This window comes from Neolamprologus brichardi, chromosome 18 (assembly GCF_056152115.1).
Source record: "Neolamprologus brichardi isolate AB-2024 chromosome 18, ASM5615211v1, whole genome shotgun sequence".
In the NCBI taxonomy this organism is placed as follows: Eukaryota; Metazoa; Chordata; class Actinopteri; order Cichliformes; family Cichlidae; genus Neolamprologus; species Neolamprologus brichardi.
This window is the reverse complement of record NC_142121.1, coordinates 27,248,431-27,269,693: the sequence shown is the minus strand read 5'-3', so window position 1 is coordinate 27,269,693 and position 21,263 is coordinate 27,248,431. Positions and strand designations below refer to the sequence as shown.

At 40.8% G+C, this 21,263-nt stretch overlaps 2 protein-coding genes across 2 annotated transcripts in view; one reads left to right on the top strand and one right to left on the bottom strand.

Annotated features, from left to right (window-relative positions):
- Positions 1-7,039, bottom strand: part of apoltp (apolipoprotein lipid transfer particle homolog) — a 41,619-nt gene extending 34,580 nt beyond the window's left edge. Inside the window, exons 1-12 of the mRNA XM_087831963.1 lie at positions 6,940-7,039; positions 6,731-6,781; positions 6,428-6,594; positions 6,257-6,327; positions 5,853-6,018; positions 5,605-5,742; positions 5,154-5,328; positions 4,553-4,695; positions 2,349-2,452; positions 565-730; positions 283-468; positions 21-173 (exon numbers count right to left, since the gene is read on the bottom strand). Coding sequence (XP_087688089.1) covers positions 21-173; positions 283-468; positions 565-730; positions 2,349-2,452; positions 4,553-4,695; positions 5,154-5,328; positions 5,605-5,742; positions 5,853-6,018; positions 6,257-6,327; positions 6,428-6,594; positions 6,731-6,781; positions 6,940-6,994 — 1,575 coding nt within the window. The 5' untranslated portion in view covers positions 6,995-7,039. The remainder of the gene's footprint in view (positions 1-20; positions 174-282; positions 469-564; positions 731-2,348; positions 2,453-4,552; positions 4,696-5,153; positions 5,329-5,604; positions 5,743-5,852; positions 6,019-6,256; positions 6,328-6,427; positions 6,595-6,730; positions 6,782-6,939) is intronic.
- A 2,488-nt stretch (positions 7,040-9,527) lies between these two features.
- On the top strand, positions 9,528-16,567 carry zgc:153115 (Krueppel-like factor 9). The gene is made up of 2 exons (XM_006786836.2): positions 9,528-10,512; positions 12,299-16,567. Exons 1-2 carry the CDS (start codon positions 10,026-10,028, stop codon positions 12,541-12,543), a joined length of 732 nt encoding a protein of 243 aa, XP_006786899.1. The 5' UTR covers positions 9,528-10,025; the 3' UTR covers positions 12,544-16,567.
- The last annotated feature ends 4,696 nt before the right edge of the window (positions 16,568-21,263 follow it).

Sequence of the window (21,263 nt, the reverse complement as noted above, 5' to 3'; positions counted from 1 at the left end):
TTAACTCTGAATTAACTCACATCAGCTGAGCAGGGAAAGCGTCTGAAGGCATGGATTGCAGCAAGCCTAAGCTGCAGGGCCGCTGAGGAGCTCAGCATGCAACGGCTTAGCAGGGGAATGAAGGCAGAAGCAGACACACCAGTGTTTCCCACTGATTTTAAAGCATAAAGAACCTGGTGGACAACATAATAAATGCAAATTGGGCATTGTTTATGTAAATCCTCTCACAATTCATTGTGCATTAAATGGAGAGTGAGATGAAGTTCTAGGTTACTGCATTACCTCTTGCACCTGAGTGGGTCCTTCTCCTTCACAGCCCTCCTGAAGGGTTTTCTCAAGGATCTGCATAAAGGTCTGTACCTGAGAAAGCTCCGTGCAGGAGTTTTGAGACCTCCGGCACAACTGATAGACTAGAGATGATCCAGCCAACAAAGTCTTGGACCGCAGCTCTGGGAGCTCTGCTAAAGCCTAACACAAAGAGCAGACATCTGGGTAACTAACATATTTCATGTGAGTTTTGATGAGAGACTTAGGTCATCATGAGTGTCATCAGAAGGTTCCTACATTGATGGAGGAGATGATCTTTGACGAAGGATGAGGGACGAGGGCTATGGTGTTAAGGAGAGAGAGAGCCTGCTCTTCCTCCACCTCTTTGTTCCTCATCAGGTCAGTCAGTAATATGATGCAGTTTTCAGATCCACATGCCGGCAATGCATCCAACAGTGGCTGCCTGTCCAAACAATTAATCAACATCAGTATCAAACTCTGCTCATATATACCTGATTATCTTAACTTAAGCTATAACTAACTGGACATTTCACTGGGCACCAAAATATTTTAGGTTATCATTTTTATTATTCTTCCTCACAAAGTTCCAAATTTCACATTTCACAAATTAGGAGTGTGACAAAAAAGTCAATACAGCATAGTATTGTGATATTTTTTGTGATGATATTGTATCACAGTACAGGGACACTAAAGATCAATATGAACTATGAACAAGAGGGCTTATTTCATGCAATGCCATCCTGAGATTATGTTAGTTAGTAAGCTGTTCAGCCAAAAAAACCAAAAACAAAGCATCCAGCACTGGGAACACTTAGCTTGACAAAGCTAGCTCCTAATTCAGAGCAAGCTAATGCCTGAGTGCCCTGATTAAAATAGGGCAGTAACCTCATTGCATTTAAAATCGGTGGTTGCCTACTCAATGTGTTCTCTATTCAGGGGTGGTGAGTAAATGGTTGCCCAGAGCTTGTTGGTGTTGCACACTCAGAATCACTTTTTATTACAAAGCGATTGCACAAGTCGCCTGATAGGAGGCAACCTTTCTGCAAATAGTTGCAGCCTGACTTGGACTGACTGCAATCACTCTCAGAGTGGTTGTCTGAGGCTTGCAAATAATTGTTGTCTGATTTCTAAATGCAGACAGATTGTCAGCATGTTGTCATGAGTCTGAATGAGACTGTAAATGAGCACAGCTGGGTGTCAGGGGATTGTTTTCTGGTTATATTCCTGTGGAACAGGAAGGTTGTTAACTTTAAAGTACACAGATTGATATTAGACTGATTGTGTCTTATAGCAACAATTATGAAAGGTTTTAGTAACCATCTCATTTTGCAGTAAAAACAAACAAACAAACTGAATTTGATCTCATTAGATGTAAAACAGACATGGACACAGTTGACCTTTGAGGACATAATTTGCATAAAAAGGTGATAAATCACACATATGTTATTACAATACTCAGCATATCACAAAATGACAAAAATTGCATTAATATTATATCTTGAGTAAAGTATTGTAATAATATTATATTGCCATGAAGTCATGCACTAAACCACACTGCACACTATCTGTTCTTGCCGCACCTTACAGGCAATTCCTTGCTAATTGCTTTCTGTTTCTCTTGCGAGTAATAAATCATTAATCCACTGTGATAAGATTTGATATGTTTAATAAACAAGGAGGTGACCCTGTCCTTGGGCCCGCTGGGTCATTTCAGTCACAGAATATTGTCTAATTAAGTTGGCTGTTATTTTAGCTTTACTCCAACTAGCAGTTAAGGGAAATATGTTTTATTAACTGACATGTGCAATAGTCATGGTGGAGACAATCTTGAATCCCATGGGATCGTGGTCTGCTGATCTAGTCCCTGGGAACAAAAGAACTCAGTCCACAAATGGACTGAAAAGAGGAACCATAAAGCTTTCAGTATCAAAAGTGTTGTTCCTGGCCTACAGATTCTGTATACTCATATGTTTACAGAATTTTTACTGGCGGTAGATTGACAGGGAACTCAAGGAGCAACCAAAAGATACTCATTTATAAAACTTCTGGGATATACTGACCAGTCATTGCGGCACTTGAAAGAAGCTTCTTGCCAAAGTGTCTTGAGCTGAGAGATAGTCAGATCTTTCAGCTGGAACACCAGTTGAATAAACTCTTGTGATACCTGGAGCAGAAAAACCAAACATATATAATATGGACTAAAGTTGCTGCTAACATATAGTGAATGTCAAGTATCAGCTTTTCAAAAGTGTTAAAGTAGAAAAATGAACCCTTATAGAACTGTGAACACAGTTTGTCATCCTATCAATCACTTCAGTTTCAGTTTCAGTTTTATTTGTCACATGCAAGTTAGCACAGGGTCAACATTGCAATGAAATGTGTTTGACGAACAGCAGTCACTCAGCAGCATGATACAGTAGGAGAAAATATAATAAAATATAATAAAATAAAATAAAATATAAAAATAGTAAGGAGCTAAATATTAGAGAGACATGGTAAAAGAGAAAAGATGACTAAATATATATGTATCTATAAATATATGTACACTAGTGATTAAATAAGAAAGTCTTGAAAAGAAATATGACGGGAGGGCAGATGGGATATTGCACAGGAATGAGCAGCAGAAAATTACAGTATTGCACTTTTAAATATAAATATCAATGACAATAAAGTGAAGTGAAGTGACCAGTGCAGATTAAACAGAGTACTTGTGAAGCTGCAGGGTAGCTTCTGAGTGCTGTGTTGTGTGTGTTTAAGTGTTGTGGTTGAGGTGTCGTATGGCTTGGTGGTAAAAACTGTTTTTAAGTCACTTGATCTTCACACTATAAGTTTATCATTTTAATGAGTCTGGGGCAGGGGTCTGCAACCTTTAACACCCAAAGAGCCACTTGGACCCAGTTTCCATGCAAAGGAAAACACTGGGAGCCGCAAATACTTTTTGAAATCTAAAATCAAGATAACATTGTATGTATTGTTTTTTACCTTTATGTTTTGTGTGAACAACTAAGGTGTGTTGCTTATGAAATCCATAAAGTGCTACAGAGAAAGTTACATTTTATTTATGTAATTAACACATTTTGAACTCTTAAAGAAATATAACAAAAGGGAAGACACCCAGCTGAACTAAAATGATCCATGTAGCAAACAAAAACTGTTGTGAGCCGCCCCCCTTATATCGCCTTTGGGCTTTTGGAGTCTTGACCTGGCTTTTAAAAAATAATTGGAAAAAAAGCACTATGCTGCTAAAAAAGGAAAAATAGATATTTGCAAAATTCTGCTTAAATATGTATTTTACCTGGTTAATGTGTGTGGCGGGGCGTGGTCTGCAGCTCCGCTGCAGGGGAGGCGGACGCACCTGAGCGGTACACGCAATCACGCCTCACCGCCTTAACGTCTGTGCTATCTATGCTGTTGTGTTGGTGTGTGTCGGGCTGTGTGCGTACAGCAACCGTGTGTGAAAAGTGGTCAATGAAGAGATGCTGAAAAGCGTGTTCATGCAAACATCGTCGGGTCTGCCGTGGTATGTTTACAATGGGACTTCTGCTCCTGAAACTCTGCGCACAGCGTCTGCAAATCGGGGCTGTACGAAGTCACCTTCATCTTTACGCAGGACTGCAGGACGCAGCTGCCATCTGTGAGGCGTGAGCGGTGTTTGTTTTTAACATAGTTCACGGTGGAGAACAGCTGCTGACATAATGTGGATCTGAAGATCCATAATTGACCTACCTGGGGTGGAAAGTCTGGATAAATGCACGACGTTTCGGCAGGTACGCCGGCTTCCGAGAGTGTGACGCTTATTTTGAGCGATGAAAAAATAATAGAATATATTTTTATTTTTATATTTCAATATCACAAATCTTCCAATTTAGAACTACAAGTTAAAAAAGAACTAACATAAATAAAATACACTTCAGCTAAACACTTCTAATTTATTTCCCCAAACCATGCGGAGCCGCACTTTAAGGACTAAAGAGCCGCAGGCTGCCGACCCCTGGTCTGGGGAAAGTCTTTATAAACCTCCCATGTAAACAAGTTGCCAGGCTGAGCGAGACTAACCTTTGGAAGGGATATTCATAGTAATCACTCTCTGAGCTATAGCACCAAAAGCTTCAGTGGATGTCCAGCCATGAATTACATATACAAACACACCTTCAGTGATCTGACATGGTGCAGTCAATGTAAGCTATTCACAGTCACTGCTGAAGAGGGCTGCAGTATAATTGATATAATTAAAAGATTGTGACCTGCTGCATTTATGGCCTACCAGTTGTGGGTCTGAGGTGAGGCTGCATAACATCCTGACAGTCTGACCAACTTCCTGTGGTGTTGCTGGTCTAGTTTTTCCCAGCCTTGCAGCTCCTTCATCCTCAAACTGAAGGTCAGCTGGCACACGAGTGCCTAAGGAATCTGCAGGGACAATGAGGAGAACACGAATCAAGGTCTCTGAAAGAGTAAGAGCCAATGCCACAGAACCCACAGAGATGCGCTCTGGCTAAGACCATGGACGTGCTCACGCTGTTAAATTGTCAAGTGCAAGAGAGTTCTTTAGCAGACTTTTTGAGCCCAGTTTACCAAACTTTTTGTGCTTCTGCAGACTTCACGTGAGGGAAAGACGCACAGTTCACAGCATTTTGAGGCAAACATGGGGTATTTTATTATAAAACAGTAAACAAACAGCCATGGGTGGAGCAACGGAACCCCAAGACTTCATGAAATCAGAGAGATGCATGGTATAGAAGTCAGTGCTGACCCGTTCCTATGGATGCCATTACCAAACCCTCATTAACCCACACAGGTGACATGTTTGGGACTTAGGGTGGTGAGTGGGATTAGATTCGATTAAGGTGACTGCAGAGTCTTCTGACCTGCTCCTAGAGGACTTCCTGGCTGGGCTCTGAGCAAGAGTAGCTTAGACACTGTTTGGGTTTTCACCATCCCTGTAGTCCTGGACCATGTCATCATGGATACAGCCTCAGTACAGTTAACCTCTTCCATTACAGAGCCATGGCGCTGAGCACACTGTAGCTCCAAATGCACTGACTAGCAAAAAAGAACAAAAAGACAAAGAAGAAACAAACTCATTATCATTAGAATATGACTCAAATCCACACTTTAATATATGTTCTAATTCAGGTGTGCAGAGGACTAGCACCATCACTCCTTTTTGTGCCTTTTCCTTAGAAGTATTCATTCCAAATTACAGGAATTACACCATAAAATAACCACCATGTGCATGTTTATTCCCAACTTTGTCAGTCACTAATTAATGACATATCAACATTTCCAAACACTGTTGAGAAAGATCCCTAATCTTACTGTGTCTTCACTCAGAGCAACTGAATGAGGCCAGAAGTTTGCCAGCCTGGACTGATGGCACTGTTTTAGATCCCTGGTCTTCAGCAGTATGAGTCCTCGCCTCTCGTACCTGCTGATGCAGGTGCCGTACACATCCGTCTGAGGGAAAGAAAGAGTGAAAGAAAGTTAAATACCCCTGGGAAGAATTTCTTCATATACATGCATATTTAGGAAATGAATGGAAACAAATTCCGTTTCCACTAACCCACCTCATTTTCTAATGTCAGTTTGGAAGCCATGGGGGACGTCTGGAACATGCTCAGTAGAGCCCTTTTAATGTTCAGAGCCCACACCTGCTCCCCCTCCTGCAGACAGAGGGCCGTGACCTTCCCCCTCTGGAGGGAGAACTTGAGGCGTGTTCTCTCCAGTGACTCCCTGGGAAACAAAAACACCAGATGAGGCCCCCACAAGACCGGGGAACACAGACAAGTGGAGCATCTGAACTGAGAATCAGATTCACAGGAAAAACATCTGCAGCATTCCAAAATGAGCGGACAGAATGGCATACACACACATGCAAAAGGAAACAGAAGAGAAGGAATTCTGCACTCATTCACTCACCATCATCTGTGAAAACACACCGGACTGTATTAAATCTATACACTGGCTTTACCTCAGACTTTTTAAATGCTGCACAGAGTGCTCCTTTTGAGGGGAAAGCCGTTTTATCTGCGGATTCCTTATCTGTAGAGATCAAACATGCACATCAAATATCAGATTTTTTTTATTTAATAATGCGTTTTTATTGTTGTTGCGTTGCAAAAACTATTTTATTAAAGCTGACCTGCATCATTAGGTGACACTTGGAGACCACGTCAATATCAACCAGACAGTCCAAAGCCAGACCATTCCTGCCACCAGTGGAGCCGTGAAGGGTGCTGGTAATTGTCGTGCTATACCTGTAAGTGTATCTCACCCCTTTCTGATAGAGTAATTCAGAGGTAGGAAATCCTAGTGAAAATAATTTAGCAAATAAAACACAATTAAAAATTTGAAAAGGAAATTTTGAGGGGGAAAAAACCCTCCTTGTCAGTGTGCATGCATCCATAAATCTGAGATCCATTAGACTAAGTAACAAAGATCTTACCAGAACAACTTAAATCACAGAGATTTGGTTTCCCCTGTAGGCAATCACCTACTGAAAAGGGAAAAAAAACAACTCAGGAATATCGACAGAACATTACAGCCCTTGTCAAACTTCTATACATAACATCTACTACAGCCGAACCCTGTTTCGACTGGAAAATGAATTCACTCTTCAAGAACTAATATAACAAAGCAAACCATAAAACTTACCATGTAGCAGGAGAAAAATAAGTACACCATTGAAGAGTAACAACAATACTGCCATAGCAACCCACTACAGGTCTGGCTGCCTCCGATCCTCCACATATGAGTGAGATGAAAACCAAGCACTGTTCACAGCCACTGAATGACCAGGCTTGTACATGGGCTTCCTCTGTGACCCATACTGCTCACAGCAACCAATCAGGAAATACCTTCCAAGACTGAAGCTACAAACATTCACTGAGCCAATCACTTGACAGAACACCGGGCCTCGCAAAACATCAAGTTTTCTTACACCCTTGTTGACTTGGACAGACATAAGACATGAACCACGTAAGGAGAGAATTTCTTTGCAAAGCTGGCAGCTGCAAGGATACTGAGTTGGAGACTGGGGTGTTTGCAGGATAAAATGGGGCGGCACACAGGTAACTAAGTAAGAAATATAAATACCAAACCACTTAAAATTTGTAGGGTGTGGTTCAAAGCTCTGTATGGCATTTTTTTTTTTTTTTTGAAAGCCTCTAACAAGCCTGAAAGTCAATATTTGGTGTGACCATCTTTATTTTTCAACACAGCTTTCCTGTAATTTCTTTAAGTAGTCTTAAGGAATAGTCCTCCAGGCCTCTTCTTTGGATGTTGGCTGCTTTTTGTTCTGTTCTCTGTTAATGTGATCCCACATTGCTTCAATAATGTAGAGGTCCGGGCTCTGCGGAGGCCAATCCATGACTGATAGTGCGCCATTGTGTGTTTTTCTACCCAGGTATGCTTTACTGCATTGGCGGTGTTTTTGGGATCATTGTTGTGCTCAAACAGATTCCAGATTGTATACCTGATGGTACTTTCCTGTGTTAATTCCATTCTATAAGTCCATCAAGTTTAGCAAGATCTCCACATCTCAGCATCACTGACCGAAATGCAGCTCAAAACCATGACAGAGCCTCCACCATGTTTTGCAGATGGCTATAGACACTCACTGTTGTAACTCTCGCCTGACCTCTGTACATATTAATGATAATTCGAACTGACATTTTCAAATTGGGATTCAACACTCCATCAGACATGTTGTCACTAATTTTCAGTCTAGTTATTTTGTGATCTGGCATATCTCAGCGTTTTTTCCTTGTTTCCAGTCCTTCAGAATGGCTTCTTGACAGCCACCCTTCCAGTGAGACCATTTCTGATGAAGCTTCAATGAACAGTGGATGGATCAACTGAAGGAATAGTTGCATCTCTCATTTCCTGCGTCAGGCCTTTGATGGACTTTGCTATTTTTGAAGGACATGCTTTCAGATATTGTTTTTCTACTGTAGGTTTTTAGGCCTGAACACATTATGCATCCTGAGATAGGGCAAGCTTTTAGCTAATAGCTCTTTGGGAATCACCTTGTTAGTGCAAAAATACTATTTTCTGTTATCTTTGGCATTTTTCATAGATCTAACTAATGGAATGGTAACAAATTATGTTTTTGTGATAGGCTGCTACTAACAAAGTGTCAAAAGATACAATTTAAAACTGGTTCTTTGCTAAGTTGTCTGTTATGTGTACACGGAGCACGGGTTCATCCCTTGTGTTAGTTGCCTTTTCCTTGCTTGGATGATTCATAGATCAGTGTTAAGTAGCTTTAAACAAACAAAAACATTCCTCTAAAAAATGGAAAGGTACAAGGACTGGACTGAACATGAGTGAAAAGCAGCCACTGTCCAAAGAATAACTCTGAATGACCTTCAGGCATCCTGGAGAACTACTGCTCAAGAGAAGAAAGTCTGGCTCACTTGAAGCAAAATAAAAAGAAATGAGGGGCGGTGGAAGACTTTTGCACAGCTTGCGTAGCTACTAGTGGGAGGAGTAATCAAACTTTAGATGGGAGTGGTGCCATCCCATGCCCCCCTTTAGCCACACACATTTCTGACACATATATATCAGACAGGAGTGCTGACCTAGGAACATTACAAAGTTACTGACACAAAAAAAAAAGAACTTTCAGAAGAATAATTTCCTTATACTTACACACTACTACACTAAACACTTGTTAGTGAAGTGAAAAGCTGATCCACGAACTTTTCAGAAGACAAAGAAACACAGCTGAGAGTAGTTAGCGCATGAAAATAGGGACATCTAGTGTTTGTGTGGTATGGATAACAAGCAGGTGGGGAAGTAGAGGCTTTAGCAGCTATGGTGGCGTTTTTACAGAATAATTTTCACCCCTGCCATTCGGCCACGTTCCTTATTCTCAGACTGAGCTCAAACTAAATTACACAACACGCCTTTCATCCCCATCTCCTTCCCCCATCGTTTAACAGGCAGGCTTCCAGTGCCACCTACTTTCCACGATGCACCCAACCCCGCGGTCCACGCCCGTGCTGCGACGTCAGTCACTGCGAGATTCTGGTCCGCGCGGCATTCAAGACTCTGAAAAATCGTATTGTACAACTTCCTGTTAAAAAAAATAGACATTAACCGCCTTTTGCCGCAAATTTCAGGCATGACTTTGCACAACTATTTAGCTTGTTACCTTTATAGCCATAAGTATGATTTAGCGTTTAAAGAAATGACACGTTCACAGGTGTACCTAAACGATGATATCTTCAAATTATGTCAGTTTTTATCTTCAGTACATGGGTGAGTTTGCCATATCTGTTAAATGACACGCATGTGGGTATGTGTAACAACAAAATCAGAGAATTATCCAGAGCTTTGTAGACATTTGTACCAGTGTACGCCACCAAAAAGCGTTCACCGATGAGCCTGAACGCATCGTCAGTCCGGGACCAGGGGGCGTAGGTTTGACCGGCTTCTGGGAGGCTCAGACACAATGAACCGTCAGACAGTAAGGGGCACGCATGTTGGACCGGGAGAATTAGCACGGTCTTAGTGTGTTATTGCATGTAAACGTGCCGTTTCTTTGTTTTATCCAGTGATTCTCAAGCTGCTGAGACGCTGTATGGCGGTAACAAGTCTCTGCTGGAAGCGGTTTGTTCGTCCAGTTTGATGAAAACGAGGTCGGGATCAGACGAACGTTACCGTTAGCCCCTCCTGGTCGATTGTTTTTTTTAACTCTTTTTTAAGCTAAATACAACAAAGCAAAGTAGATAACGATGTCGCTGATTGCGTCGTCTGATTATTTCGCTGCCGAGTGTCTGGTATCGATATCTAGCGGTCCTGTTCTACACAGACCCACCCCGGTCGCCCCCGCCAACCAGCCTGCCTCGGTGGGCCTGCTCCCCGGGGAGCCCGAAGGGTCGAGTGAGGACAGGGAAGTGCGGGACACGCTGAGGCTGGAGGGAGCTAACGTGGTGGCGGTGGCCGGTATCCTCACCGACCTACACGGCAAGTTCCGCCCGATGTCGGCCTATTCGGAGAACAGCAACTCCTCGTGTGGTGGGGAGAGCGGCTACACCACGTTGTCCGACCCGACCACCCCTACCATGACCCCCACCGCCACCCCGGTCCCCGGACAGCAGCACCAGCAGCGGGCCGGGGGAGCAGGAGGAGGGCTGAAGCGACACCGGTGCACTTTTAACGGATGCGACAGAGTTTATGGGAAATCTTCCCACCTGAAGGCACACATCCGGACGCACACAGGTATGGAGGGGAACGACCACAACACATCGGTCATATCAGCAGTTCACATGTCATGTATTTACACAGCCTTAGCTAGACCCTTGGGATAGCTCAACTTTGTACCCCCAACTTCTGCTTTCCTCGGTGCCATGCAAGCAGACGGTTTTATCGTTTAATCAGACCTATATGAGGGGTGGGAGTGCTGTGCCTTTCACTAACTACTGTAAGCGTGCTCGCTGGCTGCTTCTTTATGATTTTTTATTTTCTTTTTACAACTTGTTAAAGTAATTTAGCCAAACAAAGGGGGAAACGCTCCCCTCGGAGTCTGACAAAGAAGTAAACCAACAAAAGAACTGGGCTGGACGTTAAAACCTGTGACGAAAGTCTTCCTCTCGGCTGGATTTGCATATGAAATGAACGTAAGACGAAACCTTAAAGTTGAAAGCGCTGAAAATGATAGTGGGACAACGTAAAAGGCCTCAGCAAGTGCTTGGCGCTGTGTAGTTTTTCTCTGGGCATCACACTCTCACCCTCACGCATGCTGACAAGTTGAAATCAATCCTCCGCGATGTGTAAATTATTGATCAAATGTATTGATATCCAGTTCTGGATGCGCCACCCCTTTACCATATATAGGGCTTTCAACGCATTTTGGGGTGTTTTCTGCTGAATACGTAATTACATGTCACCATACACCTCACCCATGTGTTTTAACTATGTAATAAAGGCAGATTGGTTGTGAATAGTTCATCCGTCAGAACGATAGCGTAACTTTACTAGTGACTTTAAGTGTGATTTTTCTCGCAAATCAGGGGATTTGGCGTGTCCAGTGTCACTGAGCAGGCGCAAATGGATTAAGGGCAGGAAACGGCTCAAAGACGGTGTCGTGGGAACGCCCACAGAGTTCTGCAGCAACAACGTGGCCAGGCTTTGTGATCTTGCAAATGGCACCGAGCATCCCACTCGCTTATCCTGGGTTTGACTCGTGTTGCCTGCCAGAGATTAAGCCTAGTAGTAGCCCAGGAAGGCTAATCTTAGCCATCTAGATCCTATATCTTTTTTTTCACGTATTTAAATATACGTGAAAAGTGGTAATGCAGGTGTTACATTTGTGTCACTGTGTTTAAATTGATCTGATTTAAGTAATCAGATTAACAGATTCCTTCATTGTGCAATAACACAAACTGTAAGCATACAAAACCTGTTTTTCCCTCCCTAGTTCATTTGAAAGCACAGAATAACGTGGGCTTCAACAGCGACTTATATCTGAGGACTACACAAAAGATATGAAGAATCAGTTTGATGTGATGTATTAGAGGCAAAATAAAGCACACGTGCGAACTGAAATGACACAAAAGTGAATTATTCCAAAACAGTCCATGAGTTTAAATTTTGTCAGCTTTTACTTTGACATTTTCAATCCATACTTCATGGTTTTACCTTTTCACATGTAAACATTTGTCTTTATACATTATTGAATAATGTGGAGGTTTAATGACCCGAGGCTGTGGGGCATTTTTGGCAGCAGGAACTGTTCACTTTTTCTGACGTTTTATTTCATAGTTAGGCTGTTAGTTGCAGAAATTTGCACCTTAACCAATCATAGATCAAAGATCAGTGAAAATAATTTTGGTTTCCTTTTATGTATGCAGTTGTTTATTGTAAAACCGATTTCTCGTCAGAGAGAAGGGAGTAGCATTTCTGTTCCCGTGTGTTTGTCTGTTTAGTCATGAAACACCGTCTTGTGTGCTTTCTCTGCAAACCTGGCGACTGATTTCTCTCTGCTCTCTGTTGCCTTCGTGTCCAGGTGAGAGGCCCTTCCCGTGCGTCTGGCCTAACTGTGTGAAGAAGTTTGCCCGCTCCGATGAGCTCGCCCGCCACACTCGCACCCACACAGGGGAAAAGCGCTTCCAGTGCCCGCTGTGCAACAAGCGCTTCATGCGCAGCGACCACCTGATCAAGCACGCCCGCCGTCATCCCGACTTCAAGCCATCCATGTTGGGGCGCAACAGGGGCGCGTCCTCGGCTTCTGATCCGGACGTGCACAATTAGGGTGGCGTGGGTTTGCTGTGCACTGGCATTGACGGGAGCACAAGACGGTCAACCTTAGTTCAAGTGAACCGACTACAATCAGATCCACTAGTTAGGACTTAGCATTGCTGTGTTGCACTAAAAACAAATGTGCACGTACACACAAACATACACACGCGGCGCTGGATGCGTCTCTGTGTCCACACAGTTGAGTCACATGAACACTGTCCACCCACTCAACAACAACCAGGGTTGGGTTTGAAAATTGTTACGAACCTAAGAGAACCGGGGACTCGTTAAGAAATGCGGCTTTTGGTTCAACTTGTCGTTTCCTGAAAGCAAGACTTTGGACCTATTGTGCTTCCATTTGCATCGGCAGTTACATGAGCATGTGTGTGTGATGTTTACAGTATGGCAGACTAGGCTAAGCCTCAGAAAACCCAATAATGATAGAGTGAAATGTAATCACTGCAGTTAAGGAAAGTTAGAGGCATGAAGGTAGACTTACTGCAGGATGATCTGAGAATGTAGTTTTTACTGTCCTGCATCAGTAGCAGTGATATTAGACCACAAAAGAGTTTTGTGGATGAGATCCCAAGAATTTAATGCCAGGTAAATCACATAAGAGTTGCAAAAGTCCCAGCAGGCCTTGGAAAAGTACTAAACGGTGTTTTGCAACATAGCCCGCTGAAATAAAAATCAGTACGTTTTAACTGCCATAGAAGTGAAACACACACAGCTAGCACAAATATTGTATTTCGTTTAAACCAAAAAAATCAAATCAAGAATACCTCGTTGTGGATAACCACCTGATGGCAGCATACGTTTATCACAGGAATTCTTTTTTCTGCCTTTCGTAAAATTTTGATCTCAGGATTCGATAAGAACGAGAATCACGAAGCAGATTTCAGTCGATTAAAATCAAACCCAACCCTGAAGGTAACGTCATCGTCTCAAACTGAAACACTTTCACAGATTGCAGGGATTTTTTTTTCATATTGTCTGTACAAATCTGCACATTCATCATCATCATCAGCCAAATAATCCTCTCTGGTTTTCTTGTGGTTCATTTCTACCTTGTCAGTAACCTTTATTTACCATGAGTAGCACAATATTGGGATATTAGATAGCGAGGCGATGGATAGACGCTTTTTAAAAATCTTTTTGTTTGTTTGTAGCTTTGCTGATATTAAGTTATAGCGGTGACACATTCCTTCATGTTTTTTTAATACTGCTTCAGTAACCATCTCCGTTGAAGTCAATATTTTTTCACATATATCCAGTTCAAGTGTAGATCAAATACTCATTTTAGCCTGAAAGTGGATCGAATTTCAATGTAGAAGAGTTGTTTGCACGCCATCATTAAGGCTCCACCAGTTATCATCAATGAAATGCTGACACATAATACACAGCAGTATTATGTCTAAACCTGATGCAAATGTATATAAGCTTTAAGCTTTTAATGTAGAAAAAAAATGGTAATGCTACTAGCAGGAGAAATAATACACGTGATGAATTGTAGTCCTTATATTAGGGGTAACATACAGTACGTATGCTTGATAGAATGGCATTGCCTGTGAGTGTTGGTGTGTGCAGTTTATTTAGATTTACCTTTTTTTTTTTGTAGTGACAGAAATGAGAAATGTTTTGTATGCAAGTTGATTTTTAATTTTGTTTTTTCGTTTTGTTTTTAAGCCTGCTGCCTTCAAAGTAAAAGCATTCACTTCCTCATCGAGGGTTTGGAGAAAGATGACAAAATATAGACACGTGCCAGTTATTTCTTTTAACAGCAGATAAATCAGTCTTATGAGTAGCATCGGGATAGGGGGGGCAAAATCTTACTGTAACTGATTATGTGGAAACCAAAAACAAATTCTGAGAAGATTAGATCAGTGGAACGTTTTTTTTTTCCTCATCTACACAGTATAGATGTGGGCTGTGCAGTCGTGTCACTGAAGCAGCCATTAATAATACTTGGGGATGCACTGATTGTGAAATTCCAGGTCGGTTCCAATGTCGGAAAAACAAAAAATTTCCCCGATATCCAAGCTCGTGTGTTTAGTTTTTGTTGTTGTTTATTAACTCTTTTATGCCCTGGAAACAAAGTAGATCCCAGTTAATTTGACACAACAGATAACGATCGGTAGATTCAGTCTTATATCAGTCATCGGCCAGTCACAGTTTTTGCTTGTATATCAGTGCATCCCTGATGATAAAAGTTCCACCTGTGTTTGATTTGAATAGTGATACACAAATGTCGATTTGATTGGAACCTGTTCGGTAGATTTAGGGATGCTGGCACCTAAATCTATATGAAATGATCAGATTTCAGGAATGAACCCATCCAAAATATTAGATCCACCATTTACCAAATCAGTCGAACCTGTAATGTATTTTATGTACTTATGACCCACTTGTAGTGTCCAGGTCTGAATAGAGAGTGTGTGTGTGCGTGTGTTATTTCTTTTTTAAATATTTCCACTGTTTGTCCCGCTTATGGACATATTCCTTTAACTCAGTGAACACTTCTTCAGGAAACTTTGAAAGCCTTAAACTATGTCATAACTACTTTGCACCATGTTTACAGTTGGATCATTGTATAGGTATGTGTGCCCTCTTGCAGGCGCATAACAGAAACTCATTATGCAATAAGCACTTTTTTCTCACAGGTATATTTTGCTGGATAGTATAATGGCTTGCACTGTTACTGTGTTACTCCAAGTGGGCACTGTGGAACTTTGTGTTGATAACCAGTGGTTTTTAAAAAGACAAAACAAAAAAACCTGCCTTTTCCTTTCCTTATCTTTGTGTTTTCTCAGTCATCCAGGCCATCTCTTTTGTTGTGTAATGTGTCTAGATGGGATTGGCTTCCCCAGATCTGTTTCGCTTTCCTCCACATTAAGATCGGCGCGATTGTCTCGCTGATTCGTGTCACGCCGTCTTCGTTTTCCCGTCGATTTCATTTTAATTGGAGCCGTTTTCTTTGAAGTGAATGCCGAGCTTTTGAAAGTTTTCGGTTGCTGCTGGCAGTGACCTTGAACGAGTGGACTGTTTATCAGAGGAGCAAACGCTTCTGATATAGACTCTCAAGCTATATTGTCACAAGAAGAACATACCTCACAGTCAAAACAGTTGTTTTTGTTTCTGCAGTGTCTGTGTAAAATCCATCCAACCAGTCTTTCAGAAATTCCTATAAAACCATCGAGCCTTGGATTTTTAAGAAAAGAGTTGTTTTTATCAGCCAGATGGCCTGTTACGTACCCTCGTCCTTACTGACTCAATATGCAACCCCTTTACTACCTGTGTAGCTGCTTCTTCTTTTCCTCAGTGACCTGTTGTTGTGAATAGACAGTAGCAGTTTAATCTCCACAGTCATTAAAGCTCAGATCTATAAAGGGTTAAACTTCACTACTCGCTGGAGCAGAAGTTAAAAAAGGGGGCAATTAAATACAAAGTAAGAATATTTGCAGACTGTCATTTCACTGAGAATGATGATTGAATATGTTCAATCCAAAATCTGTTTGCTCACATCACTGAATGTGGCTTGGAGTTGAGTCCATTTCGGATTGAATTTTTGCCGCGCCGCCTCACCAAGAGCTGGGGACAAAAAGGCATTTTCTTTTTCTTTTTTTCTTGTCACCACACTATCTCAGATATGCACATTGTACAGAAATGGATGTTCTTCTTCTTTTCTTTTTTTTTTTTAAAATTGATGCTAATTTTTACATTAATGTAATTTTTTAAAAAAGTCCTCTTATCAAAGCTTTAGTTAAGGTAAATGGGAGGAACCGTGGAACTAAATAATTGCTGCAGCAAGCTGTTTTGATATTTATATTCTCAGGTGTCTTAAATTTTCGGCATTGGAGTTTCAATATTTCCTGTGCGACACAGAAGTACAAAGCATGGTTTTGTTTCTTATGTTATGCTGATTAATTTATTACATATCGAAAAACTTATATGGTTTGTGTGGTTTAATTATTCTTTTCATAACTCATTTTGTGATATGGAACAGTACTAATATTAAATGTTTCCAATGTTTGCTTGACCTGTGCTATTTTTAAGAAATAAAAATTCTTAAGTTCATCTCTTATTTGTGCATTTTTTTCATCTGTCTAATGAAGACTGTGTAAATTATATAAATAACTTAGCAATACTGTATTGTATGCTACAAGCGATAACTGTTAGCTATTGCATATTAATAATAATGGATTGCATTTATATAGCGCTTTACAATTCCACTATTCATTCACTCTCACATTCACACACTGGTGGATTAGTTAGTGTGAATTATTAGTAGCCCATTGGTTGTATTATATAGTGCTTATTCTGTATGACCAGTAGTTTGCCATTATTTGAGATCTAAATCAGCTTCCTAATTATTCGTTGTTGATAGTAAATATGGTTACATGAATAATGGTCCTAATGTGCTTTGTTCTGTGGACCATTTAAGGTATTATTAACTCGCCTAAAAAGATTTAAAATATTATATTTTAACTAGTATCCAACTAACTAAGTTAATGCCTTTCACACTAAAATGATATTATGAACAACCCTCACTTTAGGGAGAAACAGGCTCACTACCCACTTTAATAGGTACACGTTGCAAATCTCCTTTTCATTCATTCTCCCTTAATTATTTATAGCATGGATTCAACAAGGTGTTGGAAACATTCCCCGGAGATTTTGGTCCGTATAGTTTTCCTCCTGTCATCCCAAGCTGTTTGGGACAGATGCCTGCCCCTCCCCCAGCTTGGTTCTGCTGGCAGTTTCTTCCTGTTAAGAGTGTTTTTCCTTCCCACTGTTTCCAAGTGCTCATCCAGAGATGGTCGCTTGATTGTTGGGGTTTTCTCTGTATTATTGTAGGATCTTTACCTTACAATATAAAGCGCCTTGAAATGACCTCTGTTGTGAATTAGTGCTATATGAATTGAATAGAATAGAATTGAGCTGCAGATTTGTTGGCTGCATATCCTGGTTCACCACATCCCAAAGGTGCTCTAATGGATTGAGATCTGTTAACTGTGGAGGATATTTGAGTGCAGTGAACTTAACTCAAGATTGTTCAAGAAACAAGTTTGAGAGTATTTATGACATTGTGTTCCAGCAGAAGATGGAAAGACTGTGGCCATAAAGGGATGGATTTTGGCAAGTAGGCTTTGGTGTTCATACAAGGCTCAGTTTGTACCCCAAAGTATGCCAAGAAAATATCACCAGCCTGAGTTGTTGATACAAGACGTGATGCATCCATGCTTTTGTGTTTCTTATGCCAAAAGCTACCATCCAAATGTCACAGCACAAATTGACACTCAACATACAACAGAATATTTTTCTAATTTTTATCCAATTTTGGTGAGTCTGTGTAATTTGCAGCCTCAATTTTTTGTTCTCGGCTGACAGGAGTGACAACTGCTGTGGTCTTCTGCTGCTGTGGCCCATCTGCTTCAAGGTTCAATGTGCTGTGCTTTCAGAGATGGTCTCTCACAGACTTTAATAAGTGCTTGTTTGAGTTACTGTTACCTTCTCATCAGCTTAAAGCCATTCTATTCCAACCTCTAGCATCAGCGAGCCATTTTTGCCCAGCAAACTGCAGCTCATTGGATATTTTCCTCTTCTCTGTAAACCATAGAGACGGTTGTGTGGGGAAAATCCCAGTAGATTAGCAGTTTGTGAAATACTTAGACCGTCCAGCACCAGCAACCATGCCACGTTCAAAGTCATTTAAGTCGCCTTTCCTCCCCATTCTGATGCTCACTTTGAATATATCATAACTCCATCTACATACACGTACCTACATACAGTCCATGTATTGTATACAAACTCAGGCACATTTGTTGTTACATAATGTTTTTTTCCAGGTTATTCAGCGGATTTGTTAAACATTTATCTTTATGCTATAAATGAACTACAACCAGAGATGGGCAGTAACGCGTTACTTGTAACGCCTTACTGTAATCTGATTACTTTTTTAAAGTAACGAGTAAAGTAAGGGATTACTATCGCAAAAACGGTAATTAGATTACCGTTACTTTCCTGTAGGAACGCTGCGTTACTGCGTTACTAAAATTGTGATTTTTTGGCGAGAATGTCTCATGACAGTGACATAGTGTGATGTTCGTGACAACAGCTGTGTGCAGATCAACAATGGATAATATATGGAGTACGGAGAGAGTATGAGCATGCAGCGTTTAAAGCGTGGAAGTACTGACCTTACTTTGAGTTTGATTCCATAAAAAGTGACAAAACCATTAGCATCCTTTGTGCCTGGGAAGAAAACTTCTTTTTACAGCGAAAAAAAAACCCCTAAACAAGCTCAGAGTGCGCAACGACTTAATGGGAAACTCACAGAGAAACTCGCGGATTCTTCCACTGACCGCTGCGGCACACCTGCACCAGGGTAAACCTCTGCCTACCTCACTCCGGCTTTAGAGGTGAAAATAGAGCAAAAGGACCGCTAGTCTTTGACTTTATTTATTTTCTGCTGTGTTTTACTTGCATCTATTTGAAAGACTGAGTGTAAACACAAAATATATTTTATTTTATGTGCTGGAATGTGCAGAAAATAGGTTTAAATGTTAAACTAATTTCTTCAAGTCAGAGAATGGTGCATATAATTTAATTTTTACTTGATGCATAAAGTTAAAAGATTAAAACTGATAAAACAAGTTTAAAAAAAGAGACTTTTCCATTTGATTACATTTTGTATGATGGATTATGCAGAAAAAGTAGAATTGGGCTGAAAGATCTATCGCTTTATCAACTATTCAGGTTGTAAATCGTGTTTTTAAAAAGTAACTAAGTAAATAATTACTTTTGAAAACAAGTAATCAGTAAAGTAACGGGATTACTTTTTGGGGGAAGTAATCAGTAATTAGTTACTGATTACTTTTTTCAAGTAACTTGACCAACACTGGCTACAACACAACTCAAATGTAGGAATAACTTCTTAAAAACAATGATGCTAAAACTACTTTCCACTACACTTAAAAACATAGCTTAATATGCTAATAGGCATGCTAATCAATGAGTTAATAGCAGTAGTATATGACTGTAGTATTTCCCTGAAGGTTTTTAAAGAGCATGTCATACTTTATGAAATGTCAACTATTTCAGTGAGCAGAAACCTCAATTAAAGGTCACAGTTCAGGCAGCTTTAAGCAAAGCAGTGTACCTCCCGTGACTCAGTGCTCTAGCTAACATGGCATTTGAACGTGGTATTAAATGTGGTGTTACTGCGAGGAGAGGAGTTGTAGTATATGATGAAGGACTCCTTCTTGTCTCTAAGAGAGCTTTTTGAATTGGCATAGTTCACTCCAATAATGCATTTTCATAGTGTCGCCGCCACGGAAAAACATCTGCTTCCTTTAACTGCTGCTTTTATATTTATAATATAATTATAATAGACTTCTATAACACAGCATCTATAACAGCTATGTTTCTTGCCTTCTCTCCCTATAAGTAGATATTTACATAACACGAAAGGAAACTATGATGCTATATATTATCAGTATCCCATAATTAGAGCCCCACACAAATATAGGTTGGGCCATGTTACTGACTCCATTATGTGCAATGCTCTCAGCACTTTTGCAGCAGAGGATACGTCACACCTGAACACACAGAGTTTGGTGCGTTCAAAGTAAGTTTCAAATCAGTTTGTGAAGTACATTATTGTAACGATAGTTTTAAAAAGAAGAGCTCCCATTGTTTCCTTTTCCATTATAGCTCTAACAAATGTTGAATGTAGGTTATATATAGTCTCTCAGTTTCTGTCACCGTCAACCTTAAAAAGTTTTCTGCATTCATGATTCCATCAATATTAACAAGATCTCCAACACTACTGGCCGAAATGCAGCTCTAAACCATGACAGAGCCTCCACCGTGTTTTACAGATGGCTGTAGACACACACTGTTGCAGCTCTCTCCTGGCCTCCTCCATACATAATGACAATGATTTCAACCAAAACTTATAAATTTAGAGTAATCTCTCCATCGCACCTGTTCCCACTGATTTTCAGACCAGTTATTGTGCAATTTGGCATATTTCGGCCTTTTCCCCCTGTTTTCCTTCCTTAAGAATGACTTCTTGACAGCCACCCTTCTGCATATGTTCCTGCATGTTAACTCTGAGGAGCACTTCCAGGCATTTATCACTTAAACTTGGCTGGATGTTTAATCATGGCTACACACAATATATTGTTCCTAAACAAACTTTATTTTGGAAAAACTCATACACTATGATTTGCCAGTCTTGAGGTGTGGAAGCCAGGATTACTAGGAAGTTCTCAAACAACTTCTGACTTGACTCTGGATCAGCTGGTCTGTTTATATAATTATGGCTCTTAAACGTTTTCTTTTTTCTTTTCTCGTCCCCTTTTAAAAAAGAATTCACTCCGACACTCCAGGAAGGTTTGTACACAAATATTATTTTTATTGATATCTGAAGCTGGGACTAGACAGCGTTCCATCTCAGAAGAAAAAGCACACACACCACACAGGAAAGGAAATGAGTAGAGTTAAATAGGGCCGCAGCCCAGGCAGTGAGTTCAACATGGCACACATAAACATCCTCAGAGTTCATATTTGTGCCACCCCCGCCCCCCCCGGGGTGGATTTGGGACTCATGATGAGCCACATGTCGAAATCGTATTTCCTCAGAAGGGGGGGGGGGCACCTATTGCAGTTCTTGCTGCACCACCTAGAGGGCGACAGCGGCCGTTATCATTTTAAGTCCTTCCCTGTTG